Raw genomic sequence first — 26,814 nt, 5'->3', positions numbered from 1 at the left:
TCACTGCCCCTCCCTCGCTCACCTTTGGACTGCTTAAAAGCAAAACATATTACTTTTAAGGGAAGGCACTGGAGCCTCAAATGGGTCATGTCCCACCCACCCCACCAAGACCACTCCTAACCCTTCCAGCCTGACCTCCCTCTATCGCTGCCAAGAGTAGGCACTCAGTTAGATTTCCTCTTCCTGTCCCCTGGCTATAACTTAGCTCTCCACTTCCTGGCCTTCCCCACCTCCGTCTCCTCTGCCTGAGCTCCAAGCACCAGTGCAAATGCCATTCCACCCACAGGGAACTTTCTCTGCTCTGATTCCACCAGCCCATTGTTGTCTTGCTTCTTTGGCCCTGAACCCAGATAGCCACGTGCCACTCATACGTCCTCGGGTATATATGTCTTCTCTTGGGCCAGAGACCTCCAACTCCTAGTACAGGGCCTTGCACACAGGTGTTCCAAAGCACTTTACCTATTTATTCTTGCACCACACGGAGGGAGAAGAAGAAAGGGAGGCAGAACAGATGGCCTGCAGTGATACTCACAATCGTTGTTCTGGCTATGAAAAAATGGAATGGAGTTTGCATCTACTAGAAAGATCAAGACTAGCTACTCCTTGTTCTTCTCAGCAAAGTCAGGTCTATCTGGGCTTGAAAGGAGTCCTTTACTCTTGTGGGAAGCCACAGGGTTAGGAGAGAAGAACAGACAGAAGGCGGAGGTGAGCTGATGCTGTCATAGATGCTCTTATGGCTGTTGCTCAGTACTGTTCCACTCTAAACTGGAACAACAACAGGACTGAACATTATTCCACTAGCAACACTACGGTGGATGCACTCTATCTATGCCTTTCTGCAGCTTAATGGACCCAAGTTCCAGTCTGATCCTTAGAGGCTTATTTCCACCGCCTCAAAGCCCAGAGGGGAAGAGGACACCTTTTGGGAACCAAGGGAGAGCTAAGCACAGGGATGATGTGTCAGGCCAGCTCTGCCTGCAGATATCTAAACGGAATCTCTTATTCACTGGTGCCTATCTTTGGTTTCGACCTCTCTGCTTTACTCTGCTTTAGGCAAGGTATTCTTATTTGGGAAAAGACCACCCCCAGAAATGGCAATGGGACAAGGAGTCGTGTGGGGAGAGGCTGGCTGGCTCTCCCCCATCTCTCCACTAGCAGGAGTCCCTGTCTCTTTCTCTTTCTCTTCTGTCTCTCCCCCAGCCTTCCTCTTTCTCTTTCTCCTCCCAGCCCAGGTATGTCTGTTTCTCTGCTCTCTGTCTTTAAATCTCTCTCCCTTTCTTTCCCATCCTCCACTGTCTGTCTCTGTCTCTCCTCTCTCCCTGTTTCAGGGTGTGTGTATGTGATCTGTCTTTCCCCTCTCTACGTTAGTATGTGTGTGTCCCTCCTGTCTCTCTTCTGGTCTCCATCGCTCTCCGCCTGGCTCTTCTCTTGTGTGGTTTTTCTGTAGGACACCTGGACTGGGAGCCAGAAGACTTAGCTTCTGGTCCTGGCACTACCATCAACTAGCTGTGTGGTTAGGGCCAAGTTGCTTTACATCTCTGGGCCTCAATTTTCTTGACCCTATAGTAGGTGAGACTGAATGCTCTTCCAGGTCCCCGGCAATTCTGAGATTTTATCACTGAACGAAATGGAACTCATCAGGCTCAGGAGACACGCGAGTACCACTCAAAGAGGATGTGACTAAACCGAGACAATACTGCTGGAGGATCTACTACATGCTAGGCAGCTGCTGTGCTTGCATCTCCTTCAGTCCAATGAGATAGGTATGTGATGGTTTCTACTTTAGGGGTGAGGAAACTGAAGCACCAGCAGTGAAGCCACTTGCCCAAGGTCCCATGGCTAAGACTTGTCAGAGCAGGGTTTAAACTCAGGCCATCTGGCTCCAGAGTCCATGCTCTTATCCGTGATGCTGTATCGCCCTAGCCACCGATGCTCGCTCACAAGCTTCCCACTTAGGCTGCAGAGGAAACATCTCTAGACCCCAAACGTGCTCAAGGGTCTTGGATCCAGACTATATGGTTCAATCAATTCTCTCCTCCTTCAAGACACCAACTCTGACTTTTCACACCTCTGCCTGTAAGTGTCCCATCAACACTCTATTGCCCTGCACACCGCCTGGCATGCTTGGGTAGCACGGACCTTTCTGTCTTCAAGTGTGTATGTCTTGTTGCCTTTCTACCTAACCAGGCATCTTGCCAGAACCCAGTGCAGTGCTGGGCCCACTGCCCAGACCCATGCTTGCTGAATAGCTGATGAGCACCGGGATACTCTGTAGCACTGACGTATGTCCCCGACTCCTCTGCCCGGGCTGTTAGGAAATAACTAGGACCTTCAGACTTTCACATCACAATTCCTGCAAACAGACTGTAGCTACTCACTGGCAGCTACTGGATGGGTTGGGAGGGAGGGTTAGATGGTGTTCAATTCACAGAAGCAGAAACAGGGGGCCTCCAATAATAATTTCAACTCAAGTCATCAAATATAAAGAGAACCCCAGCTTCATGCCAGACAGCAGTAGCCATGGCTTCTACTCTCAAGGAGATACTGGAAAAGAAGAGATGAAGCATGCAAAATAAAAAATGATAAATTTATAAAATTCCAATAGCACTTTGACCTTTGAGTTGACATTATTGTTTGCGTGTGTTTGTGTATTATTAAATAAAATCGTGGGAGCACAGAGCAGGGAAACTGCTTGTCCAGTCTGATTCTGAAAACTAGGAAAGGCACCCGTAAGCCTGGGAGTCGGGAGACCAGAGTCCGAGTCCATCACTGGAACCACTGAGTGCATTATATTCAGTGCTCTCTGAAGTGCCAACTCACACCGGTCAGGCATCAACGCTCGCTTGGGTGTCAGGAAGCATTTGAAACCCACACCAGGTTTCGTAGCCCTTGGTTTTCACATTTTTCTTCGTGCATCTGTCCCAGTGTCAGATATTTGGTGAGTGAGAGTTAGCTGGACAATGGGTGAATGACGTCGTGTCCCCAGAAGTCACATTCACACGTCCCGAAAAGAACAATGGAATCAGTCATCCTGGGGAATTCAGTCCTCGTGGAAAATCCAAACCCCTTTACATCCACCTCACAATCTTCTACTTGCTTTTGGTGAGTGCCAACCATGTGATTCATCTTGTAGAGATGAATTGACAGGGCCTCCATTCCAGAAATGCTCTCATTTTTAGAGCGTGATGTAGAACAGCCACCGGTGTAGTTTTCATTATACTTTTCCCCAGCTTTAGTGTAGGTGTCACGATGGCCACAGAAAAGTCTGATAACAGCTGTTCCCAGAGAGTCCGCGTCTGGATGCTGCCCTCCTGACGGGGAAGCCTCTCGCCCACCCTCCTTGCAGCACCTCTGCCCCTCTCCAGCGCCCATCCTAGTACAACAGCCATGAAAACAGCAGGGAGACAAAGAGCACACCAAGGAAGCTGCACAAAACATGGCCCAGAAATCTCCAAAAGTCACTCAGAGTTCACTGAAGTGCTGACACCTTCTGTGTGCCTCTGGAGGCTGCCACCTAACTGTCCCAATCACAGACCAACCCTGTGCTCTCCTGTGCTCAGAGATGATACGTTGATCTGAACAATTCCAGACGGCAGGAGCAGACAACTGACGCATTTGCTTCTCCATCCCCAGCAAGCCCCACAAGGGTTTCAGAGCTGGGGCCAGCACATAAGCAGTGCCCATCTCTCCTGAGGCTGAAGTGTCGCCTCCGATGACTCATCACTGCCCCAGCCGGGGGACAGGGGCTACAAAGGAGTTAGGGCAGCCCAAGAATGGGGGACACTCCTGAAGGCCTATCTACTCCTGGGGCTGACTGCACGGTGGTGACCCCACACCCAGAGGGCGTCACGAACCCTGATAGGATGCTCCGCTCTCCTTCCAACCTGTCTCCATCACAGGATACCCAGTACAAGGGCCCCCCAACAACAGCTGTGAGGGGAACCAACACTCCAAAGACATGTCCAGTTGGCTCTCAATTTTCCATGTATATTTCAACAGACTTTTCGATTACACCTGGTCAATACCGCAGGAGGTGTGGAAGGAGAGTGAAATGTTATTTTATATGTATAATCTTGAAATTATGAGGTGGCCACAGAAAAGTCTGAGAACACGAGTGCTCCCATCCCTGCCTCTCACAGTGAACCAGCAGGGAGATGATGCTAAACCTTAACTTCCATCTCCAGCTCCCAACAACCTCTCCCTCCCCTGCAGCTATCAGTCCTCAAAGAAAAGCTCCCAGGGGTCCCCAAAGAAACAGAGAAGTATGAGGAAAAAAGAATGTGTCATTTCATCCAAAAGGGCATTTGTGGCAAGGCTGTCCTTTCATAGTTAGAAACAACAATTTCTTTATTATTTGTGGTAAAGAAAAATGCTATGACTCTTATAATAACGCAAAAAACAGATTAAGCCCGGAGTAACCTCTAATCACAGAACATACAATTATCAACAGCCCTTGTTTTAAATCTAGTTTCCCAAATCCAAGCTTGCCAAAGAATCCCCGAAAGGCCCTGTACCCCACCACACCCCAACTCTAGCAGGCCACCTGCATCCCTGATTGAGAAGTAGGCACACTGTGGGTCCAGCTCCGACAGCGCTCAGATAACCCCCTAGGACCCAGAGCTGTCCAGAGAGCTCATGCCTGAGGGACTGTCAAGCTTCCCCCAAAGAAAACAATGTCATGACTGCAAGGAATTGCTGTCTTTCAGATTGAGCCTCCCTTCACAACACCAGAGGGTAAGAAGGCCTGTCTGTAAAGCTGCTTAAGTGAGAAGCATCAATTAACAAGTCCGGATGGTGTGGAGGGGTGAAGCTGGGGGCTGAACTACCCTCCTCCCTCCATAAATCAGGCGTTCCCAGGCCTGATCACCTAGGTCAGGGACTTGTGCCACCTGCCTGCCTGCCTGAGACAGATGCCAGGCTCAGGGAAGCAGTCTGTTACCTGCTGGACGTCCTGCTGGAAGACGCAGAGCTGCAGCCGCTGGTGGAGCCGCACCTTGCGGTGCTGCCAGATGCTCTCGAGCCGCCGCTGGTGGTGCAGCACCTCATGCACCACGTCCAGCACCTGGTGCACTGCCTTGGAGTAGTTGGCTGTGGCCGTGAGGGACTCGGAGTTCCCGGGACTCAGGGGACGCTGCAACACATCCAGCAGCGCTTTGCCATCCTGGCTGACCTGTAAGAGGGAAAGAGGTCAAGTCCAGGGAGTAGAGGGGCAGGAGGGGCACAGGGAGGCAAGGCAAGCACGCTGGCAACCCTGATGAGGACTGAGAATCTCAGTCCTACCAACACCCATGACAACCAAGGAGTATGCCACCAGCGCTGCCACAGTGCCCAGCCTGCAGCCCGGGGAGGGCCGAGCACCCCGGAATCCTGAGGGAGAGGAGGTGCTGGGGCTGCAGCCAGTTGTCTGCGAGACCCCGAATCACTGTCTCCCTCCCCCTTGAATTTCAGCTTCCTGAGGGCAGGGACTCTGCCTTGTTTATCTCGTCCCAAGCCTGGAAGAGTGCCTGACACTTGGTACTTGGTAAGTATTTACTTGATAAATATTCTGACTGACTCATTGACTAGGTCAGGCAGAAGATCTTCGTTTCAGAAAAAAAGCTGAATATAAGTTGACACCATAAACCTCTCTCCCTCTTCCCTCTTCCGTCCTCACCTTACTCTACCTAGCTCTAAACTTCTAGGTGTGTGACCAGAGGCAAGTTATTGACACTTAACCCCTTTGGGCCTCAGTTTCCTTGTTTGTGAAGCAGGAATAGAAATGGTACATACCCCATAGAATTGCGGTAAAGACTAAATGAGTTAACACATGCAGGGCACTTAGAAGAGGGCCCAGCAGGTGCTGGCTACCAAGTCTGCCTTTAGCAGCAGCAGCAGCATTTTTCTCTCCTTTACTTCCTTGTCATTTTCTTTCTTTTATACTTACCCTTCTTTTGCTCTCCTTCTATACAACCTCCTTTTTTCTTCTCCTGAAAGTGGTAACATCCCTGTCTTTCCAGAACACGCAGAATAAGGGAGGGACCCTTAGATTGTGGACACAACGTCCATGCTCCTGTGTTCCCCAACACTCGCCCTCAGCGCTGAAACCAGCGGGGGGTGACATCCCTGCCATTCCTCACTGGATTCCTGGCAATATTTCTGGAAACTGGCATCATCTGATTGACACCCGTGGCTCTCCAGTGCTTGGCAGATTACCCAGCGAGCATGCGCCTTTCTAATTTAAAACCATGCTGACTAGGGTACTGATAGGAATTTTAAGACCCCAAGTTAATCTGGTTAACAAGGAAGTCAAAGTTGGTTTGGAGTTGAAACGGCCTTTTCCTTCCAGCAAGGTTTGAAAGGAGGTGTGCTTGGTCCGAGTTAAGAAGGCAGTTTTTTTCCCCTTCTAACGTGTACCAGGCTCCCAGCCTTTGAGTTTTCAGCAGAAGAGCCTTTTAGTTTGTCCTTCACTTCCACAGCAGCTTCTCACTCCTGCAAACACTTATCTCCAACCTGTGGTGAGTTGTGCTCTGGACCTTCCAGTGAGAAAATTAGTATTTTTTGATGAGCTGCTTCATAAAAGGGGTGGCAGGGCTAGTGTGTGCATGCCCGTTCACCAGACAGGAAGCAACTCCAGAGGAGCACAGCCTTGCTTTCTTACAGTCCTTCCACAGAAGAGACAGTCCAGTCTTCACAAATAGGGTGAGGTAGGGGTGTGTGTGCGTGTGTGTGCGTGTGTGTGTGTGTGTGTGTGGTGTGTGTGTGTGTGTGTGTGTACGCATGTGCACTAAGGCAGTTCCTGCCAAGACATCATCATTAACAGATCAAGGATCTTAAAGATGTCTCCAGAGGGAGAAAAATGGCCTCTCTTCTTCTTAGTCCAACTCAGGTTATTTCATAGCACACAGGCCGGTACTCTTGCCACACCCCCATACCCCTATACACAGCCAGAACCCCTGGGTGTCCGCTGGGTTCTCACCTCTGTGTAGGCCTGGGTCACCTGCTCATACAAGGACTGGTGGTGGTGGATCGCCAGCTCCAGGTCCTGCATCTCAGACGGCAGGCCACCTTCGCTGCACATCTTGCACCAGGCGTCCACTCCCGACAGGAACTGGAAGGAGATGCCGGCTGGGTCAGTGTGGGAGCACTGGGGGCGGGCAATGGGCAGATTATGTACAGACGGTCAGATACCTTGGGAAGAAGCATCAGGAACTCTGGAAGCCTTCAGAGACCACTGCAGACAGTGGAGTTTTTTCTTTAATTTTACAAACACCAACCCCAGGTAAGAAGTCAGACCCAGTACCTGTTTAGGAAGTATGGTTTCCACAAAGAAAGATGACTATTATGAAACTGCTGGGGGTGGGAGTTGTCTTCATGTTCAACAGGTTATATCCACACACTGATGATAAAATACAGGTGTGCAAACAGCTCACTACATGACATGTGTATGTGAGAGCTTCTTGTCCTGTGCACACTCACAGGTACAAGTGAGAGGCAACATATAATGAAATGGGATGTTTCCACACATGTGCTTTATAGTGTAGACATTGAGCTGTGAAGAGTAGCAAAGAATGCCTCATTCAGGCCCATCAGGCACCCCAGGGAACCTGCAGAGACCATTCCCACAGAGGATGGAGATTAACACTCAAAAAGATCCCTGCTATTGGGTCAGAACCCCAAGGGGTGGGAGAGGGGAGGGCAGCTCAGCGGGACAGACTGTACTGTGTCTAGAGTGGCTCCTGGGCTGTGATATATAGATACAGATCTTGACAGACATCAAATTATTTAAAAATTAAAATTAACAACTGTGGGAGACTATGGGTCTCCATGCACAAAGGGTGAGCTAACTGAAATCACTCAGATTTATTGGGTGGAAAATACACCTCTAAAATGCAAATAATTCTTCACCCAACAGTCTGGAGTGGTTTTGTCTGTGATTCTTCTTGCCTGGGTGCACAGCTCCATTTAAATTAATTGCCTAAATACCTTTTTATCTCATTGCCTAGAACAGCCCATCTGAGGACAATAAAGAGCTGCCTACATAAATGCATTGAAAAATTAGCCTTGAATCCACTGTTTGCATGCGTGTGTGTGTGTGTGTGTGTGTGTGCTTTCCAGCTAAAAAGAAGCATGGTTTATGAGTTTCCCTGAAGGACTGGCAATACCCGAGAAATTGCATTAAAAAATAGATACAAATAAAATTGCTTCTCGTCTAAACTAATCCAAGTCAGGAAACAGCAAATAGAAGCTGAGTCCTCCAGTTACTCTCAATCCGGGTACTGCGTTTCTACAACTGCCTGAGTCCCCCTCTTGGTATCACGTAAGCTTTCAGTCCTTAGCCACTTGGCTGTGGCAGCTGATTTTTCATTCTGTATGTTTTTAATCGCAGTAAGCCGTCTCCTAACAATTCTGGCAGAGTGCTGGGTGACACCCAGGATCAGGTTGCATGTGCTTGCTAATATCTCAGAAGCTGCTCGCTCCATCAACAACCATTTCATAAAGGAACCTGAAAGTAACTTGACAGTGTGTGTCAGTCGTGGGGGGAGCACCTCTTCAAGGTCTTTGGGATTTCTTTGTAATACTCTAACCAGAGTCCTATAGTAGATCCCACGAAACGGTCATCTCAAGGAGAGAAAGACAGAGACAGAGGGAGGCACTGAACCTCCCTTGCCAATCTGGAGAAACCTTGAACAAAGTGTGCAAATAATAGGTTGAAGAGAGGACAGGAGATCAGATGTGAATATTCTCAGGTACTACCACCATCATCTTAAAAAAACAACAACAACAAAAGGCTAGATTCCTCTCAATGTGTAGGGCTGCTCTTGACTTATAACACAAGTACTTTCAGTCTTTGGGAAGGTCTCAGATGCAAACAGACACAGGTGGAGGAAATACAAAGATACCAACAGATCTTTGGTGATGTCTACCATTTAAAAAACACACTAAGCACCTAATATATTCCATCTCTAATCCTTGTAACAGTGCTGTGAGATTTATGATCATCCCCACATTAGAGATGAGGAAACAAGCTCAGAATGTTGAGGTGACCTACCTAAGAGTTAATGATTAGAACTTACCTGTGTCTGGCATCAAAACCTAGACTCTTTCTTTTTTTTTTTTTTTTTTTTCTTTTTGCGGTACATGGGCCTGTCACTGTTGTGGCCTCTCCCGTTGCGGAGCACAGGCCCCGGACGCGCAGGCTCAGCGGTCATGGCTCGCGGGCCCAGCCGCTCCGCGGCATGTGGGATCTTCCTGGACCGGGGCACGAACCCGTGTCCCCTGCATTGGCAGGCAGACTCTCAACCACTGCGCCACCAGGGAAGCCCAACACCTAGACTCTTTCAATTATTCCATGCTGCCTTCCATGTTAGGTGGGTAACAGAGGAAGAGTTTTAAGGTATGGCCTTGTGTCTGACTCTGTGCTATCTGTGAGCTACCCAAATGTCATACAAAGAAAGAAATTTAGGGGTTAAGACCATAGGCTTTAATGTTAGACACACCTGATCCCAGATGCCTATCGATTAATTGTGTGATTTTCACAAGGGCATATTAATAAACTTTTAATAACCAGCATATATGTGTGTATGTAATACACACACAAGCGTTATAAACTTTACTGCTATAAAAGATGTGTAGCACATAATTTACAAAGAATAATAACACATAGAATGCTTATGATAAATTCCATGTGACGAATTGATTCTCACACATGCTTTTGTTTGTAAACAACAAACTTATATAGTTCCAACACAAAAGCTGGTTGATATTTTCACTTTTGTTAAGATGTAAGACAAAAGTGAAAAATACCTGGAGACTTATGTCAGAACATTACTCATTCATCAGTGATTTTAAGTGACTTCTTTGCTAAATGCAATAATAGTTTTTGAATATCAGAAGAATATTTCCTTGATTTTGTGTTCTATTCACAATGCGACAGCTATACACAGGGCACATTTTTAGGCTTAATCTGCATTTTAAAATATTTTCTCTCTCATTTTCTTAAGATTCTAGACAATCAATAAAACAACAAATCAAGCCCTGGTTTCTAACACTTGATGATTTCCATGGTGTAAAACTTTTATCTTGCCCTATTTCAGGCTACCATTGCAACATCACCAAATATGTAGTTGGGATGAGGTGATCAGTAGCACACAACTGTATACTGTTACCACAGACATAAATGTTGACAAAGAGACAAATGGTAACTCTTGCTGGCTTTGCTTAACATGCAAACAGGAAGGAACCCAGAGCCTATTTACATTCTGCTTAGTAGTTTGGGGTGTGTGTGTGTGTGTGTGTGTGTGTGTGTGTGTGTGTGTGTGTGTGAGAGAGAGAGAGAGAGAGAGAGAGAGAGAGAGAGAGAGAGGGAGTGAGTGTGTATATAACATAGAAATAATCTCAAGAACATAGAAAATAATAAAATCTAGTAAAATAATTGAAAATGATGAGTTTTGAGTATTTATTACCTTTGCTTTTAATGTGATATATTTAATTTAAATTTATATAGTTTAAAGTAATGGCTATGTTTAACAACCAGCTCATAAAATTCCTGAAAATTTAACCATTGGCTCTCCCTAAGCTGGTTAGAGTCAGCTCCTGCATGCCACTGGATCTTAGGCAGCTTACTTAATCTCTCTGAGCTTCCGTGCTCCTCTCTGTAAAATGGGTTAGTAATGTCACTGGCCAATGCCAGTAAGTAAATGGCAACAAGTAATTATTATTTCTGTTCACTGTATTATTATTACATTATTATTATCCACAGCAAATGCTTCATGTAAAATTAGTTTCCCCCTGTTCTCAGCACTCAATGATCAGTTTAGTTTCACCCCTTTGGTCTATGCTTATGGAATGCAAAATAAGCAGTCAACACACACACACACACACACACACACACGTGCACGTGCGTGCACACACACGTCCAACAATAAACTATTAAGCAGAATAGTTAGCTCTGGGTTTCTTCCTGTTTGAATGTCAAGCAAAGCCTCCAAGAGTTACCAATGTCTCTTTGGGTACACAGGGGCCATGACAGTACTAGAACATGGGTTGTTGTCAAAACTGCTCAGCACGGTCTTTGGTGTTTCAAAAAGAGAGGAGGGGCTCGCTACACCTCAGTGTATGTCCTCCCAGCCTGCCCTGCCCTGCCCCTGCCCCTGCGCTTCCCACCACCAGAGGCCACAGCAGCTCCCTTGGCCTTACCTGCTCAGCCTTCTGATGGAACACAGCGGACATGGCGAGGATGGTGCTGCGCTCATCCAGAGCGGCCGCAAAGCTCTTCCACTCCTGGTCTAGCTGCGTGGAGATCTGCTTGATTTGCTGCGAGGCGTAGTGGCCGGCCTCTGAGAGGCGGGAAGCCACGGACATGATGCGGTTGATGTTGACATAGGCATTCTGGGAAGCAAGGGAGAGCGGGTGCTTAGTGGGGCAGGCTGAAAAGGCACCCACAGAGCACCCTGGGGTGGGGGAATACGTGGGGAAGGAGGCTACCCAAAACAAAAAGTTTGAGAGAGGCCAGTATCGGCCACATTAACATATCCATTTTGAGCCCAAAGGAGGTCTTTGTTTATATTATGAGATTTCAGCAGATGGCAGGTACAGTAACTGAGCCCTTTCATTCTGAGGACCAACATAGTTTTTGTGCCAACTATTAATGCCCACGAATGCAGTCACTTTACATGGACTGCCTTAATAATCCTCACAATCACCTTATGAGCTCACGCCATGGGGACAGCGTGGTTCTTCCGAGAGTTTCTCTCCGGGAGCAACGGCTCAGACCAGGGCAAAAGCCGGAGGAGGCAAAAGCACCTCTCTCAACTCAGGAGAGAGCTGTACCCAGGGCATTACTGCCAACTACAACAGGGCAGCAGTGCTCATCAAAGAGGGCAAAGGACACATGCCACAGGATGACCACACATCTTCCTACCACCAAGTGAAGACTTTGCTGCCCCCTGTTCCTACCCCCACCAAGAGAGCAGGTGAATAAATAAATAAAGAGAGCGTATGAAGCCACAATATCCATGCTTAAAGTAAGATCTGTGGAGCCCTTTCTTATCCCTACGTGACTTAGGAACATCTCCCCACCTGACCCCAAAAAGGCATCTGTGGGGCTCTCCTGGCCCTGCTGACTCCTCTCACCCTGTGTTTTGTTTACATTCATTCCCATCTTTGATTGCCAATTAAAAATTCATGACCATGTGTGTCATTCCTTACGAGGCCAGCAGAAAACTCTACAGGAGGAAAGAAGACAAAAAAACCCACAAACGCACAAACAAAGACAGTAGTGAGCATGATTATTTTTAACTGCTACCTCCTATTAATTGTCTGAGGTGTCAAAACAATCAAGTAATATTGTAGCACCTACAGGGAGTTATTCTGACTCACACAATGTCTGTCTGAAGGAGGACTAGGGTGGCAGGTTGCTTGCACACCTTTGTTCTTTGTTATGAATCTTCTGATATGATAATAAATATTCTTCGGCAACGGCATTTTCTCTTGGCTCTATTAGCTCAGCGGTAGTTCATTAATAATGGGTAAGTTTAATGAAGGTTCTTTATTTTCCTTTCCCTCTTCCCTCATGGTCCGCATTCATGTTCGCTGTCCTGACCTCAAGCATTCCATCCCAAACCTGAGCCAGGTTGATAAGGTCTCTCTTCATTTAAAAGGTCTCTGTGGAAGTTTAAGAGGTTAAGTGAAGCACTTGAACACAAATCCATCCTGATGTCTAATGATCCCCACGCGTAACCTCTTTCTTTAGTCTGGCCTGAGACCTTTCTGACTAGTACATTTCCTTAATAGAACTAGAATATTACTAACTCGTATTATTTGAAATAACTATCCTTCAAAGACTTGGGAATCATTATCAGTCCTGTTTTCTGAGTTAGGACATGGATTCTTCTTAAAATTAAACTCTATTTATAGAACTGACAGAAAAACCAACTCTGAATTAGAAATAGAAAGAAAGAAACGGGGGGATAAAAGACATATACTAATTTTAATAGTTCTGTCTTTTAAGGGACTAACATTAGGATTTCCACCAAATTTCCTGCTTGGGTTCCACCCAAAGCAGACCTTGAAACAAGGATTTGGGGCAGACTGTTTATTTGGGTGTGATTCCAGAAAGCACAGTGAGGGAGTAGGCAAGTCAACGAGGGAAGGGAGGCAAATAAAGAAAGGATGTGTCCATTAGTGGGTTACTGCTGTGAGCATTTGGGGGTCATCTCTCCTGAAACCTTTGAGAGACTGTGTAGAACACACTTCTGAGCATCCCACTGGGAGATGAGGGATCTGGGGTATTTATGCACAAGTCCCATCACTCATGGTTGAAGGTCTCTCCTGGAGTTACTCCCTGGCATTTCCAGCCTGACCTACACACAGGCCAAGCATAGTCCCCAGGACAGAGAGTGACCCCGGGCAGAGAAACACAGGAAGCTGTCGCTGTGCATGGGAACGGTCTGCAGATGACCCTCGGGGAGGACTGAGGGGATATGAGTGGGACAATGGCAGCATCTAGTAAAGCTGCCCTTCCAAACTGGATTTGAATCCTGGAAACCCTCCCCACGCCACACACATTTCTCCAACTCTACCTAGTGTGGTTGGGTTTTCCTGTCCTGGGAAAGACCTTCGTATCCTTTGGCCAGAAGGGAAGCAAGAACAGCAATAAGACCGGGCATGGCCTGTCCCCCGGGTCCCTCGTGTGCATCTTATGGATGCCTGGCCCTTTGTCATCACTGGCTGTTTATATTCTCTCCCCACAGGGAAGTTGGGGAGGCGTGTTTCTGCTCACTTTTAGGAAGAACTTTCTAGCTATTAGAGATGTTGAACTGTGGCTGCCTCTGGAGGCTCTTAACACCTTGTCACTCCTTCAAATATTTATGGAGAGTGGGCCAGGCTCTGTGTTGGGGGCTGTGGGAGATCAAAGACAAAGAGGAAAGAGACAGGATTCCTGCCCTCAGGGCCTCACAGCTGAGACTTAAAAAAAGTCCTCAAATAACTGTAATTTAAGCAAAATGAAGTAAGTGTTATGACAGAGGTAGAGGCAACTCACAGTGGGGATGCAGGGGGAAGGGATATGAACCACTGGCAAGGATGTTGAGAAGGGGCTTCCTGCACAGAAGGGGGTGGTGAGGTTGGCAGTCCTCCAAGGCCCCCTTCAACCCTTAAGCCTGTGATCATAAATGAAAGCTAAAAACAAACAAACAAAAAAAGACCACAGCTTACATTTCACATTCTAGAGGCTAGCACAGTAAATGCCTTTTTGTTTCCTTATCAGTGGGCAGAGAGATGTCTTACTAAAGCTAACAAATGATTACATTTCACACAAGAAGTAGAGGCAGTGTTCCTCACAAAAGAGGGGTAAGTATAATGTTGACTCATGAATTTGCTCACTGTGCTTCTCTACAGCCCCTCTGAAGAACAGCAAAACACTGCAGGCAAGTCACACGGCCCAAGTTCATCATCACCTTCTTTATCTCCCTCCAGCTTAGAACCTGAGACAAATAGGCAGAGAGATTCTAAACTGGAGTCACAAACCAAATGACAAGAGAAGAATGGCGGAGAAGGTCTCACATGACTTAAAAGGACAGAGCAAGGTTAAGAGTCCAAATAAACAGGGTGCTTAGTCGTTAGGCACAAATGACACGTCTTGGCCTTGGGTCAATCCCTTGGTGTAGTTTTTCTGTGTCACTGTTTATGCCTCTGTTAAAGAGCACCTGGGACTCCCGTTTGTCCTGGGGACATGGCCAGTGGGAATGCATATTTTGACTCTTCATGGCCTTTCCATTTTCTACCAGCTGCCTCCTCTATGCCCTCCCACCTGCCGGGCTCTGCCGTTCTTCCCTGCCAGCCTTCAATGCCCTTCCAGCTGCAGAGCTGTCCGTCGGTCGAGGGCATCAACGTTGCCGGGTCAGGAGTCAGATGTGAGTTCTCGTCCAGCCCTGGCACTCGCTTAAGACGTCACTTGCCTCCTCTGTGCCTCAGCTTCCTCAGCTGTAAGATGAACTAAAGATCTCAGACATTCCATTTCTGAGTAAGCAGTGTCCAGTGTCGGCGCCATATAACCAGGACTCCAGGTGTACCCTGTTCATGGAGGGCACGCAGATTGAACGTAGAGAGAACTTAGGCGGTCACAGTCTTCTTCTGTCTCATCTCCAGTGCCTGGGGGAATACTGACAAAATCTAGACCTCATTCTATGGAGGAGGTGGGGCATATACTGAAGCAACAAGGGAGACAAAGCTGTCAAGTGTCCATGTGCAATGGGATGGTTTTAAACAGAAGAAGAACATGATCTGGTTTATGCTTTCAAAAAACTGCTCTGTTCACTAAAGGGCTGGCAAGGGGACACCTACGTGGAGTGAGACCAAGAAGAGCAGTGCGGCCCACCCCAGAGGGACATGTAGCCCAGCCTCGGCTGTCCACATGCCTCAGCCCCTCAGCCCAGCTCTGCTTTCTGCACTGTCGTGCCAGGGCCACAGCTCGAGCTGGGTGACCAAGGGCCAGCTTCTCCCCTCCCCCTATTCTCTGCAGCCCCTTCCCCTGAGCCGAGCTGCCTAGACTAACCAGCTTCCCTGGTCAGAAATTAACAACATGACTAATAATTCTAACTTAGTGAGTATCTTCTTAAACTCTTACCTCAAAACTGCTTTATGAATTTCAACCCCTCCCACCATATCAGTGCTGCTATTATTATTATCATTATTCAAAGTATTGCACTGTCCAAGGTTTAAACACGATCTACCCTGCAGAATGCAATGCACCTGCAGCCTGGCCTGCTGCATCCTCCATCCCACCCTATCTGCCCTCAAAGGCTCTCCTCCGATCATTCCGGTCACAAATAGGAAAAATAACTAAATTCCAGCAGAATCTTCCTAACTCAAAACCCTCTATATTTACACCCTGTCCCCACTTTTGTTGCCTACAAAATTCTCTGTTTTCTCATTTCACTCCTGCAGCCATTAAGTGGAGATCACAGGATGGATGGCTAGACCCTTCTCCTGAGGTCTTGTCTCCTGCTATGATTAACTGAAATCTATGGAACAAAGTCATTCTGCTGAAAGAACTATTTGGCAGAATCTTTTTTTTTTTTTAACCTGGCTGAAGCTTGATGAAAGTTTTCAGCCCTGCCAAAGGCTCTCACTTTGAACCTGGCTCCTGGCTGCCCCGACTGGCTACAAAAATATGCAAAGTTGCTTGCAAGACAATGATAACTCTCCACTTAAAAACCCAGCTAAATTTTCTCTTTAAATGTAGTCTCTTATGTGGTATACTCTGAAAGAGATACTGGCTCTTCTAGAAATAATCATTTGATGCAAGCTATCATTTTGGTAACCTAGGGTCTGTGTCAGGAGCTGATTGTAAGAGCAGATCCTTTCTGAGTACATGTATTATTTGAATCCCATTCACTTCACTCCTAAAATAAGGAGTGAATTTTACACTCCTGTGGTTGTAGGTCCCCACCCTGAATCATAAACTCCCTCCTGTGGGTTACATGAGCTAACATAAAGCATCCGGTCAGTTGCCTGGCATATAACTGATAACTCAAAGAATGTCGTATCTTTTCCCACATCCAATTCCAGCACATTGGTTTTAACTCTCCAAGTTAATTGCAAACCAAATCAAAGTATTAGTAAAAAGTAAAACAAAAGAAAAATCTATTAACTATTCCAACTAGAGACAAATATTCCAATGAGTCCAGAGTCCCACTGTACTTCACAGAAAGCTTGCCACAAAGTCCCCTACTCTTTCTGAGGAACACTCCCTTGCACAGGGGCCTGCCACATGGGCCCAGCCCCACAGCAGGCAAAGCTGGCCTAGCTGCCTGTCAGACCACTGCCCTGCAAACCACAGCCCCTGTGTTGGCAGATGCCCTACCCCTAGGATTCAAGAGTCTAGGGCCCTGAACTGTGCACAGCTGTCTTTGACCCAGAAAGGTTGGAGAGTTCAGAATCAGCCAGTGACTAGCTCTGTGATCCATGCCCTTTCAACCTTAAGTCAGAAAAATAGAGGCCTTTGTCTCTTGGGATAGCCTTCTTAAGGTGTCTCCACTACCTTGACATGTGTGAGCCACACCCAGAGCACCCAGAAATGGGAGTGTCCCATGTTCACACAAGGGGACAGATCCATCTCCTTATCACTGGCCGTACTGCAAAAGGTGGCCGAAACCTCCTCCCCAGGCCAGGCGTGGCGGCCCGTCACTTTGTTGTCCAGGGGGGACGTTTCTCCTCCTCACCTCCAGCACAGCAGAGGGGAGTCACTGAAGAGCTGCCTCATCTCTGCAAGGAATGAGTCCTGGGCACAGGGTTCTCAATTCCATTCTGCTCAACGGGGCTGCAGCTTTTAAATTATCCTCATGAAAATGGAAGTTGCGATCTGTCAGATCATCACAGAAGGTGAGGTCAACTACCACAGAGGGGCCACTTTCCTGAAAGCGGCTCAGTCCTCTAGACAAGCCCTGGAGACCTTGTCTCTCCAAATCCAAAACTCCAGGGAGGGAGGCCAGGCAAACAACCGGCCAAGGGCCAGGGTACTCAGCAAAATCATTTGGGTCAAATGCAAAGCGAATGTTAAATCAAAATGTGAACTATAAAATACATAAACAGTACAGCCTCAGCTGAGAAAAATATTATACAAACCAGGGAAGCACACCCAAAGGTTACTGAACGCTATTTTGTACTAAATATGCATAGTGGCAGCGGGGTTGAGGGGAGACTTTTCTTTAGGGTCTTTTTCTCATCTTAATTCTCTTGTGTATAGAGAAGCTTTTTTATTTTATTTATTTATTTTGCGGTACGCAGGCCTCTCACTGTTGTGGCCTCTCCCATTGCGTAGCACAGGCTCCGGATGCACAGGCTCAGCGGCCATGGCTCACGGGCCCAACCACTCCACAGCATGTGGGATCTTCCCGGACCGGGGCACGAACCCGTGTCCCCTGCATCGGCAGGCGGACTCTCAACCACTGTGCCACCAGGGAAGCCCTAGAGAAGCTTTTTTAAAAAATAATTTTGAGATTTTATATATATATATATAAATATATATACACACACAGTAATTGGGGTAAAATGTTCTTAAAACTATACAGAGGAAATATACATTATTTTATCCCCCAGCCCTTTCCCTCCCCAGTCAAAACACCAAATGTCTATGAGTGATGGAGCTAAGGGAGAATTTATGCTCAACCTTCTAATTTTACCAAACTCATTCTCTTTACTGACACACAAAGGTTGTTTCTAGTTTTTGCTTTTGGCTTTTTTTTCCCCCTCTACAAATAATGCTAGGGGTTGCAGTTTATTTTTAATGGCCAAAAAGTTCGTTCGGTTAATGAATACATTGTTCAATAAAGTTCTTGGTGAAAATGAAAAACGTCTTTACTTTTACTTAAAACCGAACGAACTTTTTGGCCAAACCAATAATAGATTTGGTATTTAAAATATTTTTTAGTTTTAAAAATTATTTTAATGTGTCTTTAATTTTTTTAAATTTATTATTATTATTATCTTTTTTTGTGGTACACGACCCTCTCACTGTTGTGGCCTCTCCTGTTGCAGAGCACAGGCTCCGGACGCGCAGGCTCAGCGGCCATGGCTCATGGGCCCAGCCGCTTCGCGGCATGTGGGATCTTCCCGGACCGGGGCACGAACCTGTGTCCCCTGCATCGGCAGGCGGACTCGCAACTACTGTGCCACCAGGGAAGTCCTAATTTATTATTATTTTTATTTTATTTTATTTATTTGTTTATTTTTGGCTGCATTGGGTCTTCGTTGCTGCGCATCGGCTTTCTCTAGTTGCGGCCTGCAGAGGCTACTGTTCGTTGCGGTGCATGGGCTTCTCATTGCGGTGGCTTCTCTTGTTGCGGAGCACTGGCTCTAGGCGTGCGGGCTCAGTAGTTGTGGCAAGCGGGCTCTAGAGCACAGGCTCAGCAGTTGTGGTGCACGGGCTTAGTTGCTCCGTGGCATGTGGGATCCTTCCGGACCAGGGCTCAAACCCGTGTCCCCTGCATTGGCAGGCAGATTCCCAACCACTGCGCCACCAGGGAAGCCCCCTGTATCTTTAATTTTAATAGATTTGGTCAGGTTGCAATCCATGAAAGCTGTAACTACTCAAATGTCCCTGTATCTTTTTACTTTGGTAAAGCATTTGTTTTACAAGTAAAGTACAATTTATGTACAAGTGAAATAGGCAAGTTTTAGTGAGCAAATTATGCTTTAAGAAGGAAGAGAATATAAACACACTTCAGTTAAAGTTTTTAGAAGCCAAGTTCATATGATAATCTCATTTTACAGTTAAAAAAAATAATAAAACCCAGATATTTCTTGCTTGAATCCACCTAGTAGGTGATTAAAAAATCTGTTTGATCAATTAAGTGGTGTATTCAAAGTCACAAAAAGAAAGGCAAATTGGGACTAGACTCAGGTCTCCTGATTCCTAGTCTGTATCATCCTTCTGCTTATACTACCTTTTTCTCATGCCCTGCAGATAATATTAAGTTTTTGTTTTGTAACACTCAAAGAGAGCCATGAGGAGAATTATTTGGAGATTTTCCCATACAGCTTTCAGAGGCTTCATGAGTAACATTCAGAATCTGTAAGAAATAGATTGTGCCAAAGCAATGGAAAAAGCTGAACCTCACCTCCTTTTCCCAGATTAATAGTACCATATGATCGCTTACATCTTTGCTAGTACGAAACCCACTTTGGGTCCTGAAGCTGTTAAAGCATCAGCTTATGATTAATTAGTTGAACATTACCATGTAAACCTGCTGATCCCACCTCGAAACATATGGACACCGGGATAGGAACATCTGGAATAAGAACTGTCCACACTTGAAACTCTACCACAATAGCTATGAGATGTGGTGAGCTCTAAACGAAACCTCTAACTTCTGCCTCCCTCAAACCACAGGGTGCCCTCTAGGGAACAAAACAGGGCAGCTGATGGATGACTATCTGGTCAGGGCTGGCCAAACAGTAGGTCAAACCATGTGGAAGCCATCTGTCATTGTCGGGCAGAGAGAGGAAGGAAGCTGGAACAGCCCTGGTGCTTAGCAAAGATAACACTGGCTTGTGAATCCCTCTGTCTCTCTCGCCTGGCTTGCTGTAGCAGTGTCTCCTCCAGCAATTGCCTTACAAACCATTGAGCAGCCATGAAAACAAACGCCTGGCCACATGTCTGAGGGCCAAGGAAACCCAGGAGCAGATTTAAGTAAAAGAGAAAGCCTTCTGTCTCTCCTCTCGCAGCTCTGAGTGAAACTTCTTTAAAAGGGTGAGTGTCTTTGTATGAGGCATTATTGCAGGATTGAAATGGTAGGGAGGGATGGGTACAGCTGGAATTAGATTCAGGGAGGCCAGCAGGGAAAGAGGTTGGAAACAATGTAGCTCTTCTGAGTTAGGATGTAGTAATTTCAGGATGCCTTTAAGGTTGGAATGAGAGGCTATAAAACTTCACAGAAACACATTCACCAGTATTTTATTTCCCAGGCCTTTCTTCTGCATTTCCCTTAGCTATTCAGAGCTTGGTCCTGGCATCAGTGCAACCTGGGAACTGGTTAGAAATGCAGAATCTCAGGCCCTTTCCCCATCTTCTGGATCAGAATCTGCATTTTAACAAGATTGTCCCAAGTGATACGTATGCACATTAAAGTTTGAGATGCTCTACAGATGGGAACTATGAGGAGATGTCCCGAACAAGGAGAACTATTTCTTCTACCACTCCTGACCCTGACAGTGATAAGAGCTGAACATTTGCCAAGCATAACATCATGCCAAATGCTGTGCTTAAAATGCATGATCACATTTCATCCTTACAACATCCCTGGCAAAGGTACCAACGCTATCCTCCATTTATGGACGAGGTAGTGAGGCTCTGAGAAACTGAAATAACTTGCCTATGATCTCACAACTAGGAAGGAAATACAGAGCCACGGTTAGCACCAAGTGCCCTTGTTCTTTCCCACTGTGCTGTTTTACTTTGCCATAAATGTGAAAGCAGTTGAGCCAACCAAAGATGTCCCTCAAGGGAGATGATGAAGAGAAATTGCTCCCAAAGATTCACAAACTCATGTCCCAGAAAAATAGGGCTCCTGGAGAGAGAATTCAATAAAAATTTCTACTTCTCTGAAGCCTCCCCACTGGGGTCCTTGACTTGCCCTTGGAATTCCCAGAATAGCTCAGCTCCAGAATGGGCAGGAGCCTGGCAGGTGGACTTTTCTTGTCCTCTCCCTCCTTGGAAGAATCATCTCTACCTGTAAATCCAAGGCCAGTCACCTTGAGGAACAGGTTCCTGTCTCCACAGAAACACAGTAAAGCTCAGGATTAAGGCAGTTCTTTGCCCCTTTACTCAATATCGTGATTTATTGTCAGAGTCTTAAATCTGCTATCCTATTCGTTTATTCAAGCATTCATCCAGTAATTCAAGGCACTGTGCAAGCAGGGAACAAACAGACAAAACTCCTATGCTCATGGAGCTTACATTTTAGAAGAGTCAGACAATAAGGTAATATCTACTATATATTTCTTATTTCAGTGCTATACAAAATACAGCTGGGAAAAGGATAGAGCATGGTGGGGCTGGGAAATGCTACTTAAGATAGAGAAGTCAGGGCAGGCTGACCCCTGAAACTGAGGGTGACACTGGAGCTTAGCCCTGAATGAAGTGAGAGAATGAACAGCCAGGAAGAGGCTCCAGGTAAGGAAACAGCAGGGGCAAAGACCACGAGGCAGGAATGACCTTGAAGCGTTCAAGAAAGAGCAAGAAGCCCAGGGGGACTGGAGTAGATGAGTAGGTGGTAGAGGATGAGATTGTAGGGGTAACGGGCGTCCAGACCACACAGAGGCTCGTAAGCCATGGTAAGGGACTTCAGCTTTTATCCTGAGAAGGATCAAAGCATTCTGAGCACAGGAGTGACATGCTTTTGGCAGGATCGCTAGGGCTGTTATGTTAAGAATGGACTGTAAGGGAACAAAGGTGGAAGCAGGGAGACCAGATAGGAGCTACTACAATAGTCCAGGCAGGTAACGGCTGTGCAAGTGGTAACAAGTGGCCAGATTCTGGATATACTTTGAGGGCAGAGCCAAGTGGACTTGCTGATGGAAATCCTTTAGTTCTTCCTCATTTCTGGGCCTCTGGTTGGGTCGTGAACTCTGACCTCTGTTTTGTTTTCTTTTTTTTGGCACTGCTCCCTTCTCATCTGCCTATCTAGTCCTGACCTCTCAGTTCTTGAATCTTCTGATTTGTAAACGTCTTGCCTGTATGTCCCTGATCAGTCTCTGTCCCTTGTCTGGTACTCCTGGTCGGCTATCAGCCACGCTCCAGAAAGGCATATGCAATGTTGCTGCTACTTATTATTATCAATACTTCATATTTGTGTCATGCTTTACAGTTTAAGACCTTTCGTGTACATTATCTCATCTGACGTGCTAGGTTTCACAGACCATTTCGTGCCTTTCATTCGGCTCCAGGAGACCTCAGAGAAGAGGCATGAGTCAGCTTTGGCTGAATTTCAGACAAATTAACTCCTTGGCAGCTACAGACCTGGCAGAGAGCAGGCACTGGCTGCATGTATGTCAAACTGTGTGGGTAAACTGAGCTACAAGGCTCAGGGGGTAAACACCCAGAGGGCACAGAAGATATCCTGAGGGTAAGGGACATGCTGACAGGGGCCCCCGAGAGTAGTGGACTAAAGCTAGAAAGGTACCAAGGGTGTAGGGCAGAGAACCAGGAGTGAGGTGGGAGAGGAGGGAAACCTGTGTGCTGGAGGGGGTGAATGATCAGGAGAGAAGGCTGAACCAGGCCAGTGCCAGCCACGAGTCAGAAATCTGTACGGTCAGCCAAGCCCTGCAGGTCAGCTCAGAGAAGCCTTTCAGAAGGGACCTAGGCGACGTGACTGGGCAGCAAGGTGAGGGGAGCCAGCATTGTGCAGTAGGGTGATACTGAGTGGTACAGAGTGATGCTTTGCCTCTGCCAAGGAGCTTCCCTCTGTTTCTGGTTTGAATAGGGGCCAATCCCCAAAACATGGCTGATTAGAGTCTGGTAGGTAAAGGAAAATGGGGCACCTGGAGAGGCTGGAGTAGGGAGCAAGGAACAGAGAGTAAAGACAGATACTCTTTCTCCCTGGATACTCCTGACGTTGAAGGGAAGTCCTCCGACTCCACAGGTTAATTATCCAATAGCTTTAGAGTTTGACCCTAGGGCTAATGTCAGTTGGCTTATTTTCTCCACCTGATTCAGTGATTCTCAGTCTGGTTCTCCACCTTGTACAGGTTTCCTGGGAGACATCCCAGCACAGTTAAATCAGAGTCCAGGGCAGTGGGGCCCAGATGTGGTGTTTTTTCAAAGCTCCCGAGGTGACTCCAGTGGGCCATCAGGATGAAAGGCTGCTGCCTTAGACATGTGGACCAGCTTCACTGGGCTTAGTTCAAAGCATACTCCTTTCTCCTTAGGACAATTCTAATGCTGACAATGGTGCCAAGAGCAAGGATCATAAATGGATCCTGAGCAGATCAGAAAATAAATCTAATCCTCCCACTGAGTTAGAAGAAAATGGAAATTCCACCCACAAGGCTGTTTGTGGAGATACAAACACTGCATCCTGTTCAACTCGATTAGTAAGAATAGGTCTGGTTGGTGATACATGAAGCATTTTACAAGCGCAGGTTTCCTTAGAAGCCCTGTCTTAGGGAATCTCAGCGCTAACAGAAAACACTGGATCACGTTCATTCTTGTCAGGGAAGGACACATTTTAATGGCTTTACTTCCATCTTTAGCATTAGAACCTCAGAAACAAAGATGCTTGAGGTCAGGTGGAACTTAAAAGACCACCCAGTGGTTCCTGGACTTTACTGTGCATCACCTGGGGACCCTGCAAGCATCCTGGTTCCCAGGCTCACCCCTGATGGAAACTATTGCTCTCATTCACCTTCTTTTCATGGCTTGTCAGCTTCTGCTCAAGTCATGTCCTGTAGGGTTCCCTCAAAAGTAAAGGCCATGCCTTGCCAGTTCTGCATCCGTGCTGCCAAACTCTGCTCCAGGTTGGTAACAGATGCTGTAGCATGCTTAATATCCTATTAATTCAACGAGCATTTATTAGACACCTACTAGGTGCCAGGCATTGTTACAGGCCCTGGAGATATGGGTGTGAATGAAACAAAGCTCTGTCCTTAAGAGCTTATATCCTAGTGGGCAAAATTCTCCTCACATCAGGCATATGAAATTTAAGAATGGCTAAACTGCAAGCTCCTTGAAGGCAGCTTTGTGTCTTGTGAATCTTGCTGTTCTTAGTGTCCAGCAAAGGGCAAAGAGAACACAACATCAAAAGTTTGTTGGTTGGTGCCCATGCTCCGTCATGGTCATTACCTGCAACCATGAAGAAGATTATATCTTAAAGGTAGCAGGAACCCATTTACAAAACAGTCACTCTCCAGTTGTCTTTTTCTCTTCCTCCTCCCCTCCTTCTTAACAGCTGTATTGAGATATAATTCACATACCATACAATTCACCCATTTAAACTCAGTGTATATAACTCAGTGGGCTTTAGTATAATAGTATTTGGTATACAGATACGTGCAACCAACATCACAGTCAATTTTACAACATTTTTATCGTCAAAAGAAACCCTGTACCCTTTCCTTTCACTACTGTTCCTCTATCCTCCATCCATCCCAAGCCTACTACTTTCTGTTTCTATAGGTTTGCCTATTCTAGACTGTTCATATAAATGGACTCATATAAATATGTGGTCTTTGGTGACTGGATTCTTTCACTTAGTAAGATGTTTTCAAAGTTCATCCGTGTTAGAGCATGTATCAGCACTTCATTCCTTTTTATGCCAAATAATATTCTATTATATGTATACACCACATTTTCTTTATCCATTCATCAGTCAATGGACAATTGGGTTTTTTCCACCTTCTGGCTATTATTAATGTTTCCTTAAACATTTGTGTATAATGTATGGACTTCTGTATGGACATATGTTGTCACTTCTCTTGAGTATATACATAGCAGTTGAATCTCTGGGTCATAGGGTAACTCAATGTTTAACTGAGGAATTGCCAGACTGTATTCCAAATGGCCACACCATGTTACACTCCCTCAAGCATTGTATGAGAATTCTGATTTCTCAAGGTCCTCACCAACATTTGTTATTATCTGACTTTTTGATTATAGCTATCCTAAAGGATGTGAAAAGGTATCTCACTGCAGTCTTGATTTGCATTTCCTTCATGACTAACAGCTTTTCATGCACTGTCAAGCATCTTTTCATACACTTATTGACCATTTGTTTATCTTCTTGGGAGAAATGACTATTCAGATTCTTTGTCCATTTTTCCATTGGGTTACTTGTCTTTTTGTTATTGAGTTGGAAGAGTTCTTTATTCTCTTATTCTGTATTATAGATTCCAGATACAAGTCCCTTATCAGATAAATGAATTGCAAATATTTTCTCCCATTCTGTGGGCTGCCTTTTCACTTTCTTGATTGTAACTTTTGAATCACAAAAGTTCTTAATTTTGATGAGGTCTAATTGATCTATTTTTTATTTAGTATGAGGTAAGGATCCAACTTCATTTTTTGCATGTGTCTATCCGGTTGTCCCAGCACCATTTGTTGAAAAGACTATTCTTTCCACATTGAATGGTCATGGAACACTTGTCAAAAATCAGTTGACCACAGACATATGACTTTATTTATGGACTCTCAATTCTACTCCATTGATCTTTATGTCTATACTTATGCCAGTACCATACTGTCTTGATTACTGTGGTTTTGTGGTAAATTTTGAGATCAGGAAATATGAGTCCTCCAACTTTGTTCTTTTAAAAAATTATTTTGGCTACTCTGGGTCCCTTGCAATTCCATACAAATTTTAGAATCCACTAGTTAGCTTCTACAAAGAAGCCAGCTAGGATTCTGATAGAGATGTGCTGAATCTGTATATTAATTTGGGGAGCATGGCCATCTTAACAATATTTAAGTCTTTCACTCCATGAGTATGAGATGTTTTTCCCTTTATTTAGATCTTAAATTTCTTTCAACGTTTTATTGTTTTCAGAGTACAAGTTTTGCACTTTTGTGAAATTTTTCCCAAGTATTTTATGCTTTTTGATGCTACTATAAATGGAATAGTTTTCTTAATTTCACTTCCAGATTGTTTACTGTGTGTAGAAATATCCTGAAATCTGAACTCATTTATTAATTCTAATAATTTACTAGTTCTAATAATTTTATAGTAAATGCCTTAGGATTTTCCATATACAAAATCATGACATCTGAAAATAGAGATAGTTTTACTTCTTCCTTTCTAATCTAGATGTCTTTTCTTTTTCCTGAATAACTGTCCTGGCTAGAACTTCCAGTGTTAATTAGAAGTGGCAGACTTATCCTGTTCCTGATTCTAGGGAGAGGGTATCCAGTCTTTCACCATGAAGCATGACGTTAGCTGTGGGTTTTTCATAGGTGCCCTTTATCAGGCTGAGGAAGTTCTCTTCTAGTCCCAGTTTGTTTTATTATGAAAGGGTATTGAATTCTGTCAAATAGTTTTTCTGGGTCTATTGAGATAATCATGTGATTTTTGTTTTTTATTTTACTGATGTTAAACCAATCTCACAATCCTGGGGTAATTCCCAATTCATCATAGTATATAATTCTTTCTGTATGTTTCTAGATTTGGTTTGTTGTTAGCATTTTGTTGGACATTTTTACATCCATATTCATAAGCAATATTGGTCTGTAGCTTTCTTTTCTTTTGTAATGTTTTTGTTTGGTTTTGGTATCAAAGTAATACTAGCCTCATAGAAGAGTTGGGAGTATTTCCTCTTTTTCTATTTTTTTTTTTGAAAAGCTTCTGA

The 26,814-nt window shown here is 45.5% G+C and overlaps 1 protein-coding gene across 6 annotated transcripts in view; it reads right to left on the bottom strand.

Moving 5' to 3' along the window:
• KALRN (kalirin RhoGEF kinase) overlaps positions 1–26,814 on the bottom strand; it is a 612,746-nt gene that overhangs the window by 323,883 nt on the left and 262,049 nt on the right. For all 6 annotated transcript variants that reach the window (XM_029214081.1, XM_029214075.1, XM_029214079.1 and 3 more), the window contains exons 7-9: positions 11,176–11,367; positions 6,956–7,087; positions 4,940–5,170 (exon numbers count right to left, since the gene is read on the bottom strand). In XM_029214081.1, the coding sequence (XP_029069914.1) occupies positions 4,940–5,170; positions 6,956–7,087; positions 11,176–11,367 (555 nt within the window). The remainder of the gene's footprint in view (positions 1–4,939; positions 5,171–6,955; positions 7,088–11,175; positions 11,368–26,814) is intronic.

Source organism: Monodon monoceros, unplaced genomic scaffold (genome assembly GCF_005190385.1).
Source record: "Monodon monoceros isolate NGI ecotype Baffin Bay Population unplaced genomic scaffold, NGI_Narwhal_1 Super_Scaffold_11, whole genome shotgun sequence".
In the NCBI taxonomy this organism is placed as follows: Eukaryota; Metazoa; Chordata; class Mammalia; order Artiodactyla; family Monodontidae; genus Monodon; species Monodon monoceros.
Note: the sequence above shows the minus strand (reverse complement) of the source record. Positions and strands in the feature narration are given on the sequence as shown.